The sequence below is a fragment of the Mustela nivalis genome, assembly GCF_964662115.1.
Source record: "Mustela nivalis genome assembly, chromosome: 6".
In the NCBI taxonomy this organism is placed as follows: Eukaryota; Metazoa; Chordata; class Mammalia; order Carnivora; family Mustelidae; genus Mustela; species Mustela nivalis.
In genome coordinates this window covers 46,209,562-46,228,580 of record NC_139025.1, presented here as the reverse complement: position 1 = coordinate 46,228,580, position 19,019 = coordinate 46,209,562, and the positions used below count along the sequence as shown (strand labels likewise).

The following is a 19,019-nucleotide window of genomic DNA, read 5'->3' as shown; positions in this document are numbered from 1 at the left end:
AGATACTGTGTGTTATTACGTTTGAGTCCTATTTTGTTAAGGTTTGTTTTTTTTTTTACTCAGTAATAGTCTAATACGCCTTTAAAGCTTATTAAAGCAGGTTTTTATTCAAGATATACTTAACTTCACAGTATATCTTCTGTGGTTTCTCACACTAATAAAGTAGATATGAAAACAATGTATCACAGATCAAGTATAAACAAGAAGAGATGTTGAATACATTTTGGAGGTTTAATAAATGTGAATATGGAACATTGATTAAATATTAATCCTACCAAGTGCTTATCTCCCTTCTTCTAACTCAGGATGCACTCAGGAAATAAGATAATTAAACTCTATCTAATTTCTGCCAGACATAGGAAAAGTTGCTGCAAAAATTGACATTTAAAACTTGAAATCCACATTTTTAGCTCGGGCTGCTGTAATAAAACACCATAGACCAGTGGTTACAACAACTTTATCTCACAGTTGTACAAGCTGGGAAATCTTGAGATCAGGGTGCAGCTTGGTTAGATTTTGGTGAGGTCCCTCTTCTTGGCTTGGAGATGGCTGTGTTCCTGTTGCATCTTCCCATGGCAAAAGGATGAAGCTCTGATATTTCTTCCTTTTATCAGGGCACTAATTCCATCATGGGGCTTCACCTTCATGACTTCGTCTAAATCTGTCTAATTAACTCCTAAAGGCCCCATCTCCTACTACCACTATCACCTTGGGGGTTAGGGCTTCAACATGTGAATTTTAGAGAAGCACAAATGTTCAGTCCATAACAAATATAAATTACTCTTTGATTTCTCTTACAAATCATTAGTATTATTGTTATGGACTATTTAATGCAGAAAGTGGGAATTAAATGTATAGGAGTATAAGCTGGAAGTATAGAAAACCCAAGATTATGAATTCTGATTCCTCTTGACAGGATGATTTTGTTCTTTCATTTATTGAACGGATAATTATTGAACAGTTAATATATTCAAGGTACTGTTACACATAGGTATAAGAATCAGTGAACAAAGTCCTTGTTCTCATGCAATTTACATTCTAGCTATTAAATTAGCATGTCATGTTATATATATGTCATATGTTGTATATGTAACATGCTGTGTACATTATCAAGCACATTATATTCACTGAAACCTATAATCAGTTGCAAATAAAAACTTGATCTAAGACTGTCATATTAAATTGCTTTAAATGTAGAGCCAGAAAAGCCCCACAGAATATAATGCCATTTGGAGTTGCCAGTTTTAACTTCAGAAGAATTTTTAAACTGAAATGTTATTAGTCTGTGAACTGTATAAATTAATTCTGGCTTGTAGTAGAAAAAGTATGTTGGGAGAGGCATGGTGTAGTGTAGAGATTTGGGCCGTGGTATTGCTTTTAACTGTGTCAGTGATATTCAGTAATTGCTTATGCCTTATTGTAATCCCTTCTAAAAAATAAATATTGTCAATTTACATACAGTAACTGCCACTTAATGAACACTTGCCATGTGCTCAAGGCATTGCGTCAAACACCTGACATACATAATTTGTCACACCACTCAATGAAGAGGTTAGTATTTTCCCTGTTTTTACATGGTAAAACTGAGCCACAGAGCTCACATCATTAGCAGAGCTGGAATATAGAGCTTGGACTCTCATGACTCCAAGGCTCATGCCTTTAAACCACTATTTAGTATTGTTTCCGAAATAAATTATCTTTAAGGTCTCAGCAAGCTCTAAAATTATATTAAATAATCCTATTAGCCTTTTGAGGTTATGTAGTATATATTAATCTTGAATCACTGAAATATCTTGCTGATCATTTCAGGGATATTATTATAAAATTAGCTTTAATTCCCTGTACTTAAAGTTCAGATATGGTTATACTAATTCTAATGTTCAGTCCTTTATATTTTCAAACATCTGTGTTACAATAAGATGATGTTTTGTATTTTAAACTATTTCTCTCCCTGTCTCTCATTTTTTATAGCTACCTATACTACAGAAATATGGAATAACCCATATAATATGCATAAGACAAAATATTGAAGCAAACTTTGTTAAACCAAACTTTCAACAATTATTTAGGTAAGAATTATTGCTGTGATTAATTACGGGCAGCAAACGTAATGTAGTTTTCATTTTGATTGATTTTATTATAGCAGACTTCTGTACATAATGTTGAGTGTGGGTGTTTGTGGTTTTTGTTTTTGTTGTGCAGTGGGGTGCAAAGCAAAGTTTATGTGATAAGTGATAGTAGAAAACTCCTGAAGAGGAAAGACCCAAGAAGTTTGCCCTGTACATATCTGTTTTATAAGGATGGTCATATAGTATATTATCTAACAAATAAGTTTCCTTTAAATTGCAAATTAGTGATGCATATAATGCAAAATTTTAAAGATTCAAAAGCATCTACAGTATAACTGAAGACTTTCCCTATTTCTGTGCCTTAGACACTCAGTTTCCTTCTTTAGAGGCATCTACTCTTTTTGAGTATCCTCCTTGGGTTATGTTATATATATAAGCATATTCCTATAGATAAACTTTTATTTTTTACAGTGGCTTTAAAATTGTTAATATATTTTAAAGATTGCTTCATATCATTACTTAGGTGCATTGGTTTTTTAAACTTGTATAGTAATCCATTGTATGGCTATACTAAAATTTATTCAACCTGTCACCTATTGGACATTTAGATTGTTTCATCTTTTGCTAATATAGTGGCTATTCCTATATATATTGTTTAATCCGTGTGTAAATATATCAGTCAGATAAATGTGTACAAGTGGAATTGTTGGATCAAAGAACGTGAGCATTTAAAATTTTAACGGATGTTGCAGATCGCCCTCTAGTGAGTTGTATCATTTTTTATTCCTACTCTGAAGTGAATGAGACTCTTTCCTTCTTATTTCTCCAAGACAGAATTATAAAATGTTTTTAATTTTTCCCAATTTCCTAGAGTAAAAATGATGTCTTGCATAGTTCTAATTTGCCTTTCTCATTATAATGAGTGTGGTTAAGCATTTAATGGTTTTTAATGTTATTTTAACTTTATTTTAAAAATAAAGAATATGTATTACACATGGTACAAGAAAAGAATAAAAAAAAGCTATATAAATAAAGTAAGTCGCTTTCCTCTTCTAAACCCAACCATCTAGCTTCTCTCCTGGGAGGCAGCTACTATTAACCCTTAAATATCATTCTAGAGATAGAATGCATGTATGTAAATAAATGCATGTATGTTAAAACTAATAATGCACTGCCTTATTGTTTGTAAAAATGAAAGCAGCCTGAGTGTCCATCAGTATAAGACACTCGGAAGTATATTGTGTAAATGTATAATAGAATACTGTAACCATGAAAAAGAATGAAATATTTCTAAGTGTGTTGATTTGGAATAATCACTAAGATTTATTAAATTATAAAAGCAAGGTATATAGCCAAGTGTATACTCTCATTTGTGTTTAAAAATATATACAGTATATTAGGCATATATTCTTGTACATGCATAGAAAGTTTCTAGGCTAAAAGACCATAAATCTGACTGTGGTTGCTTCTGAAATGGGAAATTTAGGGTCTGGAATGCTAGTGGGACCTATTTTTTTATTGCAGATATTCTTATACTGTTTGAATTTTTTACCATGTGTACACATTTTTCAGTTAATAAAAACTTATTTTAAAAAAGGAATGTCTGTATTCTAAAATGAAATAGATTGAATGTTTTTCTTTTTTTTTTCTTTTTTATTTTTTAAGATTTTATTTATTTATTTGTCAGAGAGATAGAGAGAGTACAGGCAGGCAGAGGCAGAGGGAGAAGCAGGCTCCCCGCTAAGCAAGGAGCCCGATGTGGGACTCGATCCCAGGACGCTGGGATCATGACCTGAGCTGAAGGCAGCTGCTTAACCACTGAGCCACCCAGGCATCCCAGACTAAATGTTTTTCTAATATAGAAAAGAAATCATTGGTCTTGGAGTGCCTGGCTCAGTCAGTTAAGCATTTGTCTTGGGTTCATGTCATGATCCCAGGGTCCCATGATCAAGCCCTGCATTGGGTTCTCTGCTCAGCAGGGAGTCTGCATCTCCCTCTTCCTTTCCTCACTGCTGCTTCTCTCTCTCTCTCTCTCTCAAATAAATAAAATCTTAGAAAAAAAAATCTTGTTCTTTATAGATACTTTGGAAAATACAGAATAATGCCAAGAAGAATATAAAATCATCCTTAATACCACAACCCAGAGGAAACACTTTAGTTAACATTTTGGCATATTCCTTCTAAATCTTAACTCTATTATATGTATCTGTATTATGTCTACACACAAATAGACTTACCTATATGAAAAAAAATGCCATGATATTTTAAAATGCCATATTATACATTTCTAATTTGTCTAGAGATTTTGTTTTTAGTACCAAACTGTCCTGGGTACAGCTTTTTTATCCTAATGGAATAACCCTTTCTCCTTAGATTTGAAATATTGGCTTATAGATTGATAATTCTGCTAATAGTTTTAGTTTTGGTTTTGGTTTTAAAAATTTTATTTTTAAGTAATCTATACCCAGTGTGGGGCTCAGACTCACAACCCTGAGATCAAGAGCTGCATCTCTGTGGATTGAGCCAACCAGGTGCCCCTATGCTAATAGTTTTTGGGTTTTTTTTGGGGGGGGGGGTTCCTTTTTGTTTTGTTTTTAAAAGTACACTCCACACCCAGCATGGAGCCCAACTCAGGGCTCGAACTCACCCTGAGATCAAGATCTGAGCTGAGATCAAGAGTCATGTGCTGAACCAACTGAGCCACACAGGCACCCTGACTGCTAATAGTTTTTAACATTCAAAATGACATGCAGTATAATATTTTAGATTAACTCTGAATTACCTTTGAAAGTTGTTTTAGATTAACTCTGAATTACCATTTTTCCCCCCCTAAAGCAGTGTTTTATGTAATAGTTCAGTCTACACAGTCACTTTTGGATACAGTCATTGTCTTATTCCTTTTGGTTTTTACATTGGATTATCCTTGGATACTGATTTTCAGCTTCTCTGTGATAAACTCTGAATTTATTGAAGTTGTTACCACCTAAATGATCACTTTACTATTTAAGTGATCACTAAAGAACTGTATTTTTAAGGCAATATTGACTTTAAAAATTTTGTGACTTAATTACTGTAGTTGTATTAATAGGTGGTCTAGGATAGGTTAGAAAGGGAAGGTTTTCACAAAATAAAATAAATTAATAAAACATTATTAATGTGTTTTCCAGAGTGTAAAATTATATAGGACAGGTGGTCTCTTGGTTGATTTTACTCTGCTGAAGGTTAGTTCAGGCAATGAATGTTTGACTCATTGCTCCATTAAACTTCTATTTTGATTACCTTCTTCTCTTTTAGACTTTGGGCTTCCTCTGAAATGACCTCTGTAGCATTGTGAGGAGGGGTCAGAGGGCCACTCAAAGAAGAATCTTCTAGTCCATGGGGAAGTTAGTAGAAATAGAGTAATAATAAAGAATACAGACGCTTTTTCTCCATATTCTAGGTCTATTATGATTTAGAGGAAAGTTTCCTTCGTTCATGTGATTTTTTTTTCAGTTTTAATGAGATAGATTTTTTTAATACAAAAATATCAGAAATATTAATTTATTATTTAAGGCTTTAAATGCTGTGTATTTAAACAATATAAAATCTGTGACCCAGTTCTTGGGAATATGATACTTTGAAAGTTGTTTTCCATTATTTTCATACTTGTTGAGAAATTTTGAAGTTTTTTATACAGTTTTATCCGAATGTATGCTTATCACAAAATATTCTATTTTCAGGTATTTAGTCTTGGATATTGCAGATAATCCAGTTGAAAATATAATACGTTATTTTCCCATGGTAAGTAGTATCAAATGCTTTAATATCACTTAAATTTTATGATTTGACTTAATTATGGTTCTAAAACTTAATAATGAAACTAATTCCTTCTAATGCTGCTTTTACTTTGTTATGACTAAAAATTGTGGGATTATATTTTAAAGAATATTTATTATTATTATTATTATTATTTTTAATGCAAGACACTGAATGTTTTTACTGAGCCTTTTAGTTTATAACATGAGGTAAAAGGAAAGCCATTTCTCCTTAACCACTATTTTACATAGCTGTAGTAAAATATTTTAAACTTTAGGGAATTATAATGGATTATCTACATTAAAAGTTGGGAATTGGGTAAACAATATTTGAGTTCTTGGATTTTCCATTTGACTCTTCCCTTATAATCATGACCAGCTCTAATTAGTTACCTAAGTTTTTTCAAGGCTTTGTTTTATTGTTGCTGATGTCTTCATATCTGAAGCATTGCTATTTCAGTCAATATCTACTAATTCTGCTTCAAAAATGAGTTTTGCATTTGGTGGAATTTTGGCATCAGGCTGTCCTTTTTTCCATAAGCCCATTCTGGTTCAAACTCTAGTCAAGCCTTTTCTCCTTTACTCATAAATAAGAGTGCTTCATCCCATCCTCTGATAACTTTGCCTATTCTAACCTTAACACTTTTAAAGGCTTTGCATTTTTCTTCTTCTTTGAACTTGTTTGAAAATTAGTATCAAAAACAGTCCCATCCTGTAGTATTCCCATATACCAGCAGTGAACAACATCTCCCTTTTTGGGAAAAGGTTTTATCTCCTTTTTTAAGGAGTTATATCTCCTTTTTAAACTCATTTTAAAGTGAGCTTTATCTCCTTTTTTAAGAACAGATTTTACATATTTTGGTGGACCCTCATCCAGTCTCTCTTCAGACTTGGTTTCTTTGGGTTTATCTTCATTAAGCTTCACATTTTTTACCTGCTCAGACACTTTACTTATACTTTTGGTACTCTTGAAACGCTTACTTTCAAAAAGTGGTATAGGCTGTGACCAGATGGTCCTTGTTAGCTGTCTTGGCCACATTTTTAATGTTTCCTAATAACTTAGGTTCTGTAAGAAACATTATCTCTAATGGCCTACTCTCCACTGCAGGGGTCTCACCCAGGTCCCCAGTGCTCGGGCACCCGTCCCAACCCCCAGTATCTCATGGGTTCTTTTTCATGGCTTCCACCCTCACTCAAGGATCCCAATGAGGTTTTATTTTATTTTTTTATTTTATTATTATTTTTTAAAGATTTTATTTATTTATTTGACAGAGATCACAAGTAGGCAGAGAGGCAGGCAGAGAGAGAGAGAGGAGGAAGCAGGCTCCCTGCTGAGTAGAGAGCCTGATGCGGGACTCGATCCCAGGACCCTGAGATCATGACCTGAGCCGAAGGCAGCGGCTTAACCCATTGAGCCACCCAGGCGCCCATCCCAATGAGGTTTTAATTAGGCAGTTGTTTCCTGCCTGCCCCAGGAAATAAAGCTGATCCCCCTGCCCAAATGGGGCAGCCCGGAAGGGTGGGAGCATAAATATATTTATTATTTTTAACCTTTTTATACTCTCCAAATATTTGAGAAATCACACTTTGAATTTATTAAATTTTAGCTCCTGTATAATTTTTAAAATTTGTAATATGTGCATTTGTAGCATTTTGTAAATTCTTGAATGAAAGCAATTTTCATTAATATAAACCAAGAGGGGCACCTGGGTAGTTCAGTGAGTTAAGCCACTGCCTTTGCTCAGGTTATGATCTCAGGGTCCTGGGATCAAGACCCGCATCAGGCTCTCTGCTCAGCAGGGAGTCTGCTTTCCACCCGCCCTCATCCTGCCTACCTCTCTGCCTGCTTGTGAGCTCTGTCTGCCAAATAAATAAATAAAATCTTAAAATATATATATATATATATATATATATATATATAAATATACACACATACACACCAAGAAATGTTTTCAGTATATTTTGTTTTACCATATGTATATTGTGTATCTGATTTATGCTTGTATTAGTCCACATGTTTTATTAAAACACTGTCTTTTGCCTTCAGAGTAAAGAATTTATTGATGGAAGCTTACAGACTGGAGGTAAATATTTTCTTACTCAGTATTTATTTTTAGGGGATTATGTGTTAATGTTTTAGATAATATTTGTCCTAAATGCAGGATGTGAAAGTTGCAATTGCATATAATAGACTATTCCCAAATTTATATTTTCCCAACTAATTGTTTCATTTGGATAGGCTTTCTTAAATATCTCTATATAACTTATTTTCAAGTCAGCTTTAAAGTCTAATAAATATCCAGGTGTGGTATGTATAAAATATAAAATGTTTAAGAAAAGATTTATCTTACTGTGGTATAGTTTCAATATATTTTAGTTGCTGAATTAGATTTTTTTTTTGTCAGAATAACTATTTCTTGTCTTTCAGGAAAAGTTCTTGTCCATGGAAATGCAGGGATCTCCAGGAGGTATGAAGTTAGAGATTATCTTTCTTTCTTTAGCATTTAATTAATGAGCTGTGTTTTCTATTTTTTTTCTAAAATTTTTTCCCCCTCTTCAGTGCTGCCTTTGTTATTGCATACATTATGGAAACATTTGGAATGAAGTACAGGTAAGAAAGTACTCTGAAACCTAGCCACAGTTTAAATTCTCAGTAAAATGAAGCTTAATGGAAACAGTTTGGGAGTTTGAAGTTGATACCCTGATTTTGTCATCTATTCATCTTGATGAGGCAGGCTCTTGTATTCCATGATTAGTCTCTTAACCTTTATAGCTCATCTACCTTGAATAGATCTACTTAGGCTAATATTTTGTGGTTTTACAGAGGTAGTGCTAAATGTTATTAAAATGCCAAGGGCGTTATAGTTGGGAATAATTATGGAAAACTAATTATTTACTGCAAGAGAATTGTTTAACCCAAGTTTAAAAACTCTTAAGACACAGATGTTATTGCTTCCCTTGCTTAAAACGCTAATTTATTATATTTTCCTTTAACAGTAGTTGGATCAAAAATTATCTAGAACTTGTTTCAACTTCTATTCACAATTCATTGTGGTCTTTCTTAACCAGAATCAACTTTTCCAAGCATACTGCCTAGATAAAAAAGAGCCCCCAAACAAATACCTAGCCAATGTACAGAGTTTCCTTTTTTAGTGTATCTTGTACAAGTTAGAAGTCTTGTAATCATTGACAGCTCCTTGTCTTTCACGCTCTTCTCCCAAACTTACCCATTAACAAATCCTGTCTCCTTTATGTCTTCAAATATACCTCGAATCTCTCTCTTTCTCTTCATCATCATTTAATCCCACCTCCAGTTGTGTCTTTCTTGGATTCTAACAGTGGTTAGTGGTTTCAGGTACTCTTTCTTTTTCCAGTCTTTTTTTCCCCTCACTACTTTTAGAATGATCTTTTCAAAAGGTAAATCTGATTAAATAAATACTTTACCCCAAAAAGCTCTTAAAGGTTCCTGATCCTTAATAATTCTTATCATAGCCATGAAACTTTGCATGGTATGCCTGTGTCAACCTGTGCATCATTATACCATGTTCCCTGTTAACTCTCTTCATTTGAACTGCATTCAGCATTGGATCCATATTCTTGACACAGGCTAGACCTTCAAATGCTTGTTTAGTTTGTTTGGTTTCCTTTAAGTTGAAATTTTGATGGAAATTTTGCTTTAAAATATCAGTTATTAATATTATTTGAATACAGATGCTTTGTTTATTTAATGCTTGGTAGACTGTTTTATATAGTTTCTTTATTATTTGGTGTCTTGACAGTAATACTAGTGAAAATAGTGAAAATAGCTTCCATATATTGGGTCTTTGCTATGTGCTAGGTGCTATTCCAGGCTCTTTATCTCATTTAAGCCTCACAACAACACAAGAAAGTAGATACACTTCTTGTTTAAACAATGATAAAATTTTGAGCACGTACTATGTCATAGATGCTATACAAGGTGCTTTATACTTAAAATCACCCATCTTCATAATAACCCTCCAAAATAGGAATTATTATAAACCCCAATTTATGGACAAGAAAAATAAAGCTTAGAAAGTTGAGCAGATTCCCTTAGAACACAAGCTGGTAAATAGAGGGATGGTGATCTTTCATCTGCCCATCCTGTTGATTTTTTCACTATAGCTTGCTACCTCTCTGTAGCACAAGTTTTATGATTATGATTTCCTATTTAGGTAAATTTTTGGATAAGTTTTTATTTTAGGTAAATACTAAAAAAATTGAGATTAATTCATGAAGTAATACCGTCACCTTACTTTTCTATTTTTGTTTTCAGAGATGCATTTGCTTATGTTCAAGAAAGAAGATTTTGCATTAATCCTAATGCTGGATTTGTCCATCAACTTCAGGTAACTTCTTTGTTCCTCCTCTTTAAAGTAGTCAGAAAGGAGGATAATTAAAATCTTTTGTCTACATAATTTAATTAGAATTAATTTAAAATTAATAGAATTTAATTAAAATTAAATGAATTAATAGAATTTAATTTTTTAATTTTTTTTTTAAAAAGATTTTATTTATTTGAGAGAGAGAGATAGCAAGAGAAAGCATGAGTAGGGGGTGGGGAGAGGGAGAGAAGTAGGCTCCCTGCTTAGCCCATCCTGGTCACAGATTTGATCCCAGAATCCTGAGATCATGACCTGAGCTGAGGGCAGATGCTTAACTGAGTAAGCCACCCAGGCACCCATAGAATTTACCTTAAATACTTAAAAATTTCCATAATTTAATTTATTTTTTTCATTATTATTATTTTTTTTAAGTTTGTTTATTTTAAGTAATCTCTATACCCGACATGGGGCTCAAATTCATAATCCTGAGACTAAAAGTCTTGCACAATTCTCCCACTGAGCCAGCTAAAGCACCTCCTAATTGGAATTTTTTTATTCAAGTTTATATTTCTAGTTAAAGGTATTTTCTTTTTTGTTTTTTAAGTATTTTCTTAAAAGCTGCCATTACTGTGAAAGAGGGGTTAAAGGCACATTGTTAAATGTCAGATAAAATAATTTGATATTAGAGGAGTCCAGGATGGCGGAGGAGTTAGGAGACCCTAGTTTGATCTAGCTAAATAGCTATCAAATCATTCTGAACACCTGCAAACTCAACAGGAGATCTAAGAAAAGCTACAACTCTATAAATAGAAAAGCTACCACTTTCTGCAAGGTAGGAGGTGTGGAGAAGTGAATCTGAGAGGATATATGGGAAAATAAACCTCGAGGTGGGCAGAATCAGGAAGAGTGAGCCACAAACCATGGCTCAGTTAGGTGACTGCTTTTTAAGCAGGGGCCCAGCAAGCTGCAGATCCGGCAAGACACCCCTTCCTCTCCTGGGAGCAGTGGCACAATAGCCCACCACAGAATTCTGCAGGGTTGGGATGCTGGAAACAGGTCATGGTCTGAGATAGAAACACTTAGTCACATGGTGGGTGAACACAGAATACAGATGGAAACCAGGGAGACAGGAATGACTTATGCTTTTCTCTGAGGGCTCATTGAGTGGGGCCCCGAGCTTTTGGCTCTGGGGCCAGAGGTTGGAAGGAACCCAAAAAACTCCACCCCAAAGTTGCTAGAACTCATATAGGAATTCACCAACTTGGCAGGATATGAAATCAGCTGCATTTCTATACACTAACAATGAGACAGAAAAAAGAAATTAAGGAGTCAGTCCAGTCCTGCTTGCAATTGCACCCAAAACTATGAGATACCTAGGAATAAATCTAACCTAAGAGGCAAAGAATCTATACTCAAAACTGTAGAATACTCATGAAAAAAATTGAGAAAGACACAAAGAAATGGAAAAACGTTCCATGCTCATGGACTGGAAGAACAAATACTGTTAAAATGTCTATGCTACTTAGAGCAATCTGCACATTCAGTGCAATCCCTATCAAAATACCATCAACTTTTTTCACAGATATAGAACATATAGTCCTGAAATTTCTTTGGAACCAGAAAAGACCCCAATAGCCAAAAGAATGTTGAAAAAGAAAACCAAACATTGTGACATCACAATTCCATCCACAATTCAAGCTCTGTTACAAAGCTGTAGTCATCAAGACATTATGGTACTGGAACATAAACAAACACCTAGATCAGTGGAACAGTATAGAGAATCCAGAAATTGCCCCTCAGCTCTATGGTCAACTAATCTTCAACAAAGCAGAAAAGAATATCCAATGGAAAAAAAGTCTGTTCAACAAAATGGTGTTGGGAAAATTGGACAGCCATATGCTGAAGAATGAAACTGGACCATTTCTTACATCACACACAAAAATAGACTCAAAATGGATGAAAGACCTCAATGTGAGACAGGAATTCATCAGAGTCCTAGAGGAGAAAACAGAGAGCAACCTCTGACCTTGGCCACAGCAACTTATTACTAGACACTCTCCAAAGGCAAGGGAAACAAAAGCAAAAATGAACTATTGGGACTTCAAGATGAAAAGCTTTTGCACGGCAAAGGAAACAATTGACAAAACCAAAGACAGCTGACAGAATGGGAGACAATATTTGCAAATAACAAATCAGATAAAGGGCTAGTATCCAAAATCTGTAAAGAACTTATCAAACTTGGGCACCTGGGTGGCTCAGCTGTTAAGCTCGGCCGTTAAGCGTCTGCCTTCAGCTAGGGTTGTGATCCCCAGGGTCCTGGGACTGAGGCCCACATCAGGCTCCCTTCTCAGTGGGAAGCCTGCTTCCCCCTCTCCCCCTCCCCCATGCTTGTGTTCCTTCTCTCTCTGTGTCTCTCTCTGTCAAATAAATAAATAATAATTTTTTTTAAAAAGAACTCAGACTCAAATAATAACCCAAAGAACAAATAATCCAATTAAGAAATGGGCAGAAGACATGAGCAGACATTTCTCCAAAGAAGACATCCAAATGGCCAACAGACATATGAAAAAATGCTGAATATCACTCAGCATCAGGGAAATACAAACCAAAACCACAATGAGATATTACCACACACCAGTCAGAATGGCTAAAATCAACAAGTCAGGAAATGACAGATGTTGGTGAGGATGCGGATAAAGGGGAACCCTCCTAAACTGTTGGTGGGAATGTAAGCTGGTGCAGCCTCTCTGGAAAACAGTATGGAGGTTCTTCAAAAGTTGAAAATAGAGCTACCCTATGATCCAGCAATTGCACTCCTGGGTATTTACCCTAAAGATACAAATAGGGATCCAAACGGGCGCCTGAACCCCAGTGTTTATAGCAGCAGTGTCCACAGTAGTCAGACTATGGAAAGAGTCCAGATGCACATCAACAGATGAATGGATAAAGAAGATGTGTATACATGTACACACACACACATATAAAAGTGGAATATTATGCAGCCATCAAAATTGAAGCCTTGCCATTTACAACATGGTTGGAACTAGATGGTGTGCTAAGTGAAGTAAGTCAGAGAAAGACAGTTATCTTGATCTCATGGATATGTGGAATTTCAGAAACAAAACAGAGGATCATAGGGGAAGAAGGGGAAAAATAAAACAAGATGAAATCAGAGGGAGATAAACCATAAGAGACTCTTAATCATAGGAAACAAATTGAGGTTTGTGGGGGATGGGGTGGAGGCAATGGGGTAAATGGGTGGTGCACATTAAGGAGGGCATGTGATGTAATGAGCACTGGCTATTTTATATAAGATTGATGAATCACTAACCTCTACCTCTTAAACCAGTAATACATTATATGTTAATTAAAAAATGAAAAAAATAAATGATAGAAATTTCTTCAGTTTTTTTTGATTACACACATATAATTATATGCTATTTTATGTGTTTTATATTTACTGTGTTTCAGATTTTAAGATTTTTATTTATCTGAGAGAGAGCAAGAGTGAGAGAGAGCACAAGCAGTGGGGAAGGGTAGTGGAAGAGGCAGACTCCCTGCTGAGCAGGGAGCCTAATTCAGGGCTCAATCCCAGGACTCCAAGATTATGACCTGAACCGAAAGCAGATGCTTAACCAACAGAACCATCTAGGCACCCTATCTACCCATCCATGTTTCAACTTTTGTGGTGCAGAAGATATACTCAAAAGACAGTAAGATAAACCTGTGTGAAATATCTGATTAAACTAGTTTATTTTTTTCCAAGAAGGAAAGTTAAAAATTGAAGAATGTCCTTTATGTCTCACATTGAGACGTCAAGAACGTTATGAAATGGATTGTCTCAGGGGCCTCTGGGTGGTTCAGTTGGTTAAGTGTCTGCCTTCTGGCTCAGATGTAAAAACATTGTCTTTTTACATTTATTTTTGTATTTGAAAAAGTAATTAAAAAATGCATGTTAAAAATCCAGCAATGTATATTCAAGTCTAACTGCATAATCTTTTCATATGCATATGTACAAATATTTATACATCACAACTTCATATGATTCCATATACATAAACCTTTTAGGTTATTTCTAGCCCTTCATGATTATAAATAATATTGGGAGACGTATACTGCTCCCAAGGATGGATTTAAGCCTTTCTGGAAGATATGGGAGAAACTGAATGAAAAGGTTTGAAGGAAGTAAAATTGAGTTCAGTTTTGGTCATCTTAAGGTTGAGAGGGCGTTGGACAGTAGGCAGGTATGTAAGTCCAGAGTTCATGGAAAAGAACCATGTATCTAAGGAGTATCAGCATATAGATGCTGTCAAAAGCCCTGAGACTAGGTAAGATCACTAGGGGAGTGCAGGTAGAGATTTTCAAAACAGATTCTAATGCACTCCAACATGTAGAGGGTGGGGAAATGAGAAATTAGTAGAAGAGATTGAAAAGAATGGCCAGTGAGATAGGAAAAAAATAATCAGGGTGGCTTGTTTGGGAAGTCAAGTGAAGAAAGTGTTTGAAGAAGGAGGGAATGGGGACACCTGGGTGGCTCATTTGGTTAAACACCTGGCTTTTGATTTTGGCTCAGTTCATGATCTCATGGGTCATAAGGTTGAGCCCTATGTCAGGCTCTGCATTCAGTGGGGAGCCTGCTTGAGTTTCTCTTCCCCTACTTCCTCCCCCCACTCTCTCTTTCAAAATAAATACATAAATCTTAAAAAGAATGGGGAGTGATTCACTATATCAAAAGCTGATAATAGGTTAAAGAAGATAAGGGCTGAGAATTGACATTAGGTTAGGAACATGAGGTCATTGGTGTCCTTGACAAACATTTTATGGAAAGGGGAGGATAAACATAATTGCTCAGAGTTCAAGAGAAAATGGGAAGAGAGCAATGTAAACAGCAAGAATAGATAATTCTAGGAATTACACTTCAAAGGGAGAAACAAGTGACCATATGTGGAGAGGATGCTAGGGTTATTAAAGAGGATTTTTGTTTGTTTTCTAAAATGATAGGAAGTATAGCATACTTGCAGTTTGGACCTTTTCAAGGAGAAAAGGGAAAATTTATATTATTCCAGGATTGGATAGTTGGTCTGTTCTCTGTTGATTCTGTTATATTCATTCATTATTTCTGTGCTTTTATTTTTTTTTCTCTCCCATTGAGCTGATAGTTGGTATGTTATCTCATTCATTGTTACATTTCTTCCATGAGTCCTTTTTATTTCTTTCAACTCATTTCAGATATGCCATGCTCATTGGGCACCTGGTGGTTCAGTCAGTTAAATAATCTGCCTTTGGCTCAGGTCATGATCCCAGGGCCCTGGGATTGATTCCTACATGGGGCTCCCAGCTCAGCGGGAGTCAGCTTCTCCCCCTACCCCTCCCCCCTGCTCCTGCATGCTCACTCTCTCTCTCTCTCTCTCTTACTCTCAATAAATAAAATCTTAAAAAAAAAAAAAAGAAAGAAAGAAATGCCCTGTTCATTGATTTCATGGAGAATTAATCATTTTCATCTGCTTCTTGGTACAGTTTTGACACTGTTCTTAATGTGACTTGGTTGTAAAGTTGCTTTTTTCCCCTTGTGATATCTTTATGCTAAAACCTACAATGATTCCTTTTTGATTATTGGTCATCTTTGAACTGGAAGTATTCTTTTTAGAACAGCTATTTGCCCAAAAATAGAATGGTGGGAGACAACCTGGATAGTGGTTGGGGAAGGCAGATAGCTTTAATTTCCCACTTGTTTTGGAAGTCTTTCTCACCAGCACTTTTCTCTCGTGGTTTAACTCAATGAGTAAGAAGCAGAGTCTCTTAGGTCTCACATTTTTCTTGTTGGTATTGGTAAACAGCATGCACATTAAAACTGCCCAGGGGACAGACAGGACACCTGGATGGCTCAGTTGGTTAAGCGACTGTCTTCAGCTCAGGTCATGATCCTGGAGTTGGGGCTCGAGTCAAGCCCACTTCTCCCTCTGACCCTCCCACTTCTCTTGCTCATTCTCTCTTTCACACACTCTCTCTCAAATAAATAAAGTCTTTAAAAGAAAAAAAAAACAAACTGCCTAGGGGAACCTAACCTAAACCAATTAAATGACAATCACTAGGGGTGGGACTTGAACCAAATATGTATATTTTTAAAATATACATATAGGTGAGTGACGCCTGGGTGGCTCAGTCATTAAGCTGCCTGCCTTCAGCTTGGGCTCGGCGGGGAGCCTGCTTCTCTCTCCGCCTCTGCCTGCTTGTGTGCTCTCTCTTTCTCTGACAAATAAATAGGTGAAATCTTTAAAAAGAAAAAAAAAAAAAATTCCTCGGGTGTTCCTCAGGTATGGCCAGGCTTGATAATTACTGGTTTAGTTTTTATTTTTAGCTAAGATCAGATACTTGACTCCATACAACCCAGTTTTGCGTCCATCTTACTATACTACACCCTGCTAGTAAAAGTGGTATGTGTGGGCCTTCACATTTCCCTTAACAGCCCTTGCTCATCCCCACATTGCCCACTTGTAGTTCCTATAATACTGTGCAAGGGCTTGTTAGTTTTATCTTAGATCCACCATCTTATTTTGGAGTGCTTTGAAGTGTACCCATTCTGCCTAATTTCTGCAGTCCGGCATCTTGTGTGCCTACCTTGGTCTGGTTCCATTTAAAGATAATTCTTTTTTATTGTGAAATATAATACACATACAGAAAATTCATGGAATGTAAATAAACATTCATGTAACCACCACCAATCAGGTCAAGAAATTGAACATATGCCAGGGTCCCAAAAGCCCTTGTGTTACCCCTTCCTAACCTCCAACACTCTTTCTCCTTTTGTAAAGGTAACCATTATTCTGACCAATTTGTAATCACTAATTTTCATTCTTCTCATAGTCAAGGTAATGGATATTTCCTTCTTTCATCAGATAAGGAGTTCTCTATTTTTTCTTCTCAGAAAGGGGAGAGGGACAGAAATCCCTTTATTCTTCCATCTTTGGAAGTAGAGGACTTAATTTTAAAGAATTAGAAAACCAAATATATATTTAAATCCATTAGATGCTTTATAGTACTCTCATTTTAAAAATATTTTACAACTGTATAAAATCTTTACTGAATTTTATTTCATTTTATTTTTACAATTATTTTAAGAGATTGCCTATTTGGGTTGTTGGGGTGTGTGTGTTTTAACAGAGGAAATAGAGATCATATACCTAACACCCCAGTGGCAGAGAACAGATACTGCCTATCAGTTTAGTATATGATACCCTAGTTCAAGCTGATAACCTGACTTGATTTATAGTTTCTTCAGTACATGTGAAAGTATGAGATAGGAATTTTATTTTTTTAAGAGATAGGAATTTTAAACTTCCATTTCTTCTTTATAAAAATATTTGAGAGGAATGGGAAGAGTGGCAGAGGGGGAAGGAGAGGGACAAGCAGACTGTACTGATGTGGGGCTCTATCCCACAAACCTGAGATCATGTCCTGAGGTGAAACCAAGAGTCCACTGCTTAATGGAATGAGCCACCCAAGTACCCCTAAACTTGCATTTCTCTTACAACAGTATGGCACCAGATATTTCAGTATAAACTAATACCAAAATATACACATTAATCACTCTTTTGGGTACCCAAGAATTTAAATGTACATTCAAGTTAACTAAATCTTTTTCAGGAATATGAAGCCATCTACCTAGCAAAATTAACAATACAGATGATGTCACCACTCCAGATAGAAAGGTCATTATCTGTTCATTCTGGACCCACAGGTAAGGATATTTGTCATTTTGGAGAAGGTTGGACAGAAATGATGATGATATGAAGTAGAAAGCACTTTTGCTCTTTACAAGTTATACTGAACAGTTTAAATTGTTTAGAAAACTTTGGGCAGATTATTGAATTTCACACAAGATAACTGCAAATTAATTTTATAAAGAATATGTGTATATTATATTGAGCTTCTGCTGTGTGTACAACATTGTAGCTGGCTAATAGAATATGTTAGCTGGAAGATCAAACTTCTACTTGGTTTAGTTTAAGTCTTTAAGTAGTATAACTGCTGTAAAGATTAATATAAAAGGGCCTCTAAATACACTCAGGTGATCTTAATAAAAATAAAAGCTGTTTAATAAATAAAAGTGTGTTTCAGGTTAAGTTGGGTGACTAATGTGAACTACCCATTTTTCTCGTCATATTTGAACCCCTTCTCCCTTTCTTCCTTATGTCAGAGTACTCGCTTCCCCTCCCCACAAAAAGAGTATTTTCAAAGTTAATGATCCAGGCATAGTCTCAAAATCTTCTATCTTCCTTTTCTAAGACCTTGCTACACTTGCTTGTCTCTTTTCTTTTTTACGGAATCTCATTCTATTTCAGGTCCATATTGACCTCCTATCCATACTCTTACTTGGTCTGTTCTATACATTGTAGCCTGATTTATTTTCATAAAAGATAATTCTGATGTATTTTTCCTGTACAAAATCCTTCATTGGTTTAATTCCTACAGAAGAAAACACAGAGCATCATAGTGTAAGGTGTTTCTGATCTTGGTATCTCTCAGTGTTCCTCTTTATATAGGCACTCCAGAAAACTGAACTAATGGTTTCATTTGTGTCCTTTCTCCAAGAATGCATAGCATTCAGTGTCTCTGCCCTTAAAAACTTAGTTTACATGTTATGCCTTCAACAGAAATGATGATTAACAATCTTCCTCCAATCCCTAGTTATTTGAAATTCCTAGAAAACTTTACTTTTACCTTTTCACTTTATTCCATTGTCTTGATACCATATAGCCCCCCCTTTTTTTAATTAACAGTGAAATGTTAGTTTCATGTTAGAATCCACTCTC

At 35.4% G+C, this 19,019-nt stretch overlaps 1 protein-coding gene across 2 annotated transcripts in view; it reads left to right on the top strand.

Annotated features, from left to right (window-relative positions):
- Positions 1-19,019, top strand: part of STYX (serine/threonine/tyrosine interacting protein) — a 41,393-nt gene that overhangs the window by 18,051 nt on the left and 4,323 nt on the right. The window contains exons 4-10 of one of the 2 annotated variants that reach the window (XM_082735189.1): positions 1,972-2,069; positions 5,789-5,849; positions 7,911-7,947; positions 8,292-8,331; positions 8,424-8,474; positions 10,158-10,230; positions 17,851-17,944. In XM_082735189.1, coding sequence (XP_082591315.1) covers positions 1,972-2,069; positions 5,789-5,849; positions 7,911-7,947; positions 8,292-8,331; positions 8,424-8,474; positions 10,158-10,230; positions 17,851-17,944 — 454 coding nt within the window. The remainder of the gene's footprint in view (positions 1-1,971; positions 2,070-5,788; positions 5,850-7,910; positions 7,948-8,291; positions 8,332-8,423; positions 8,475-10,157; positions 10,231-17,850; positions 17,945-19,019) is intronic. The other variant, XM_082735190.1, reaches the window with a different exon arrangement.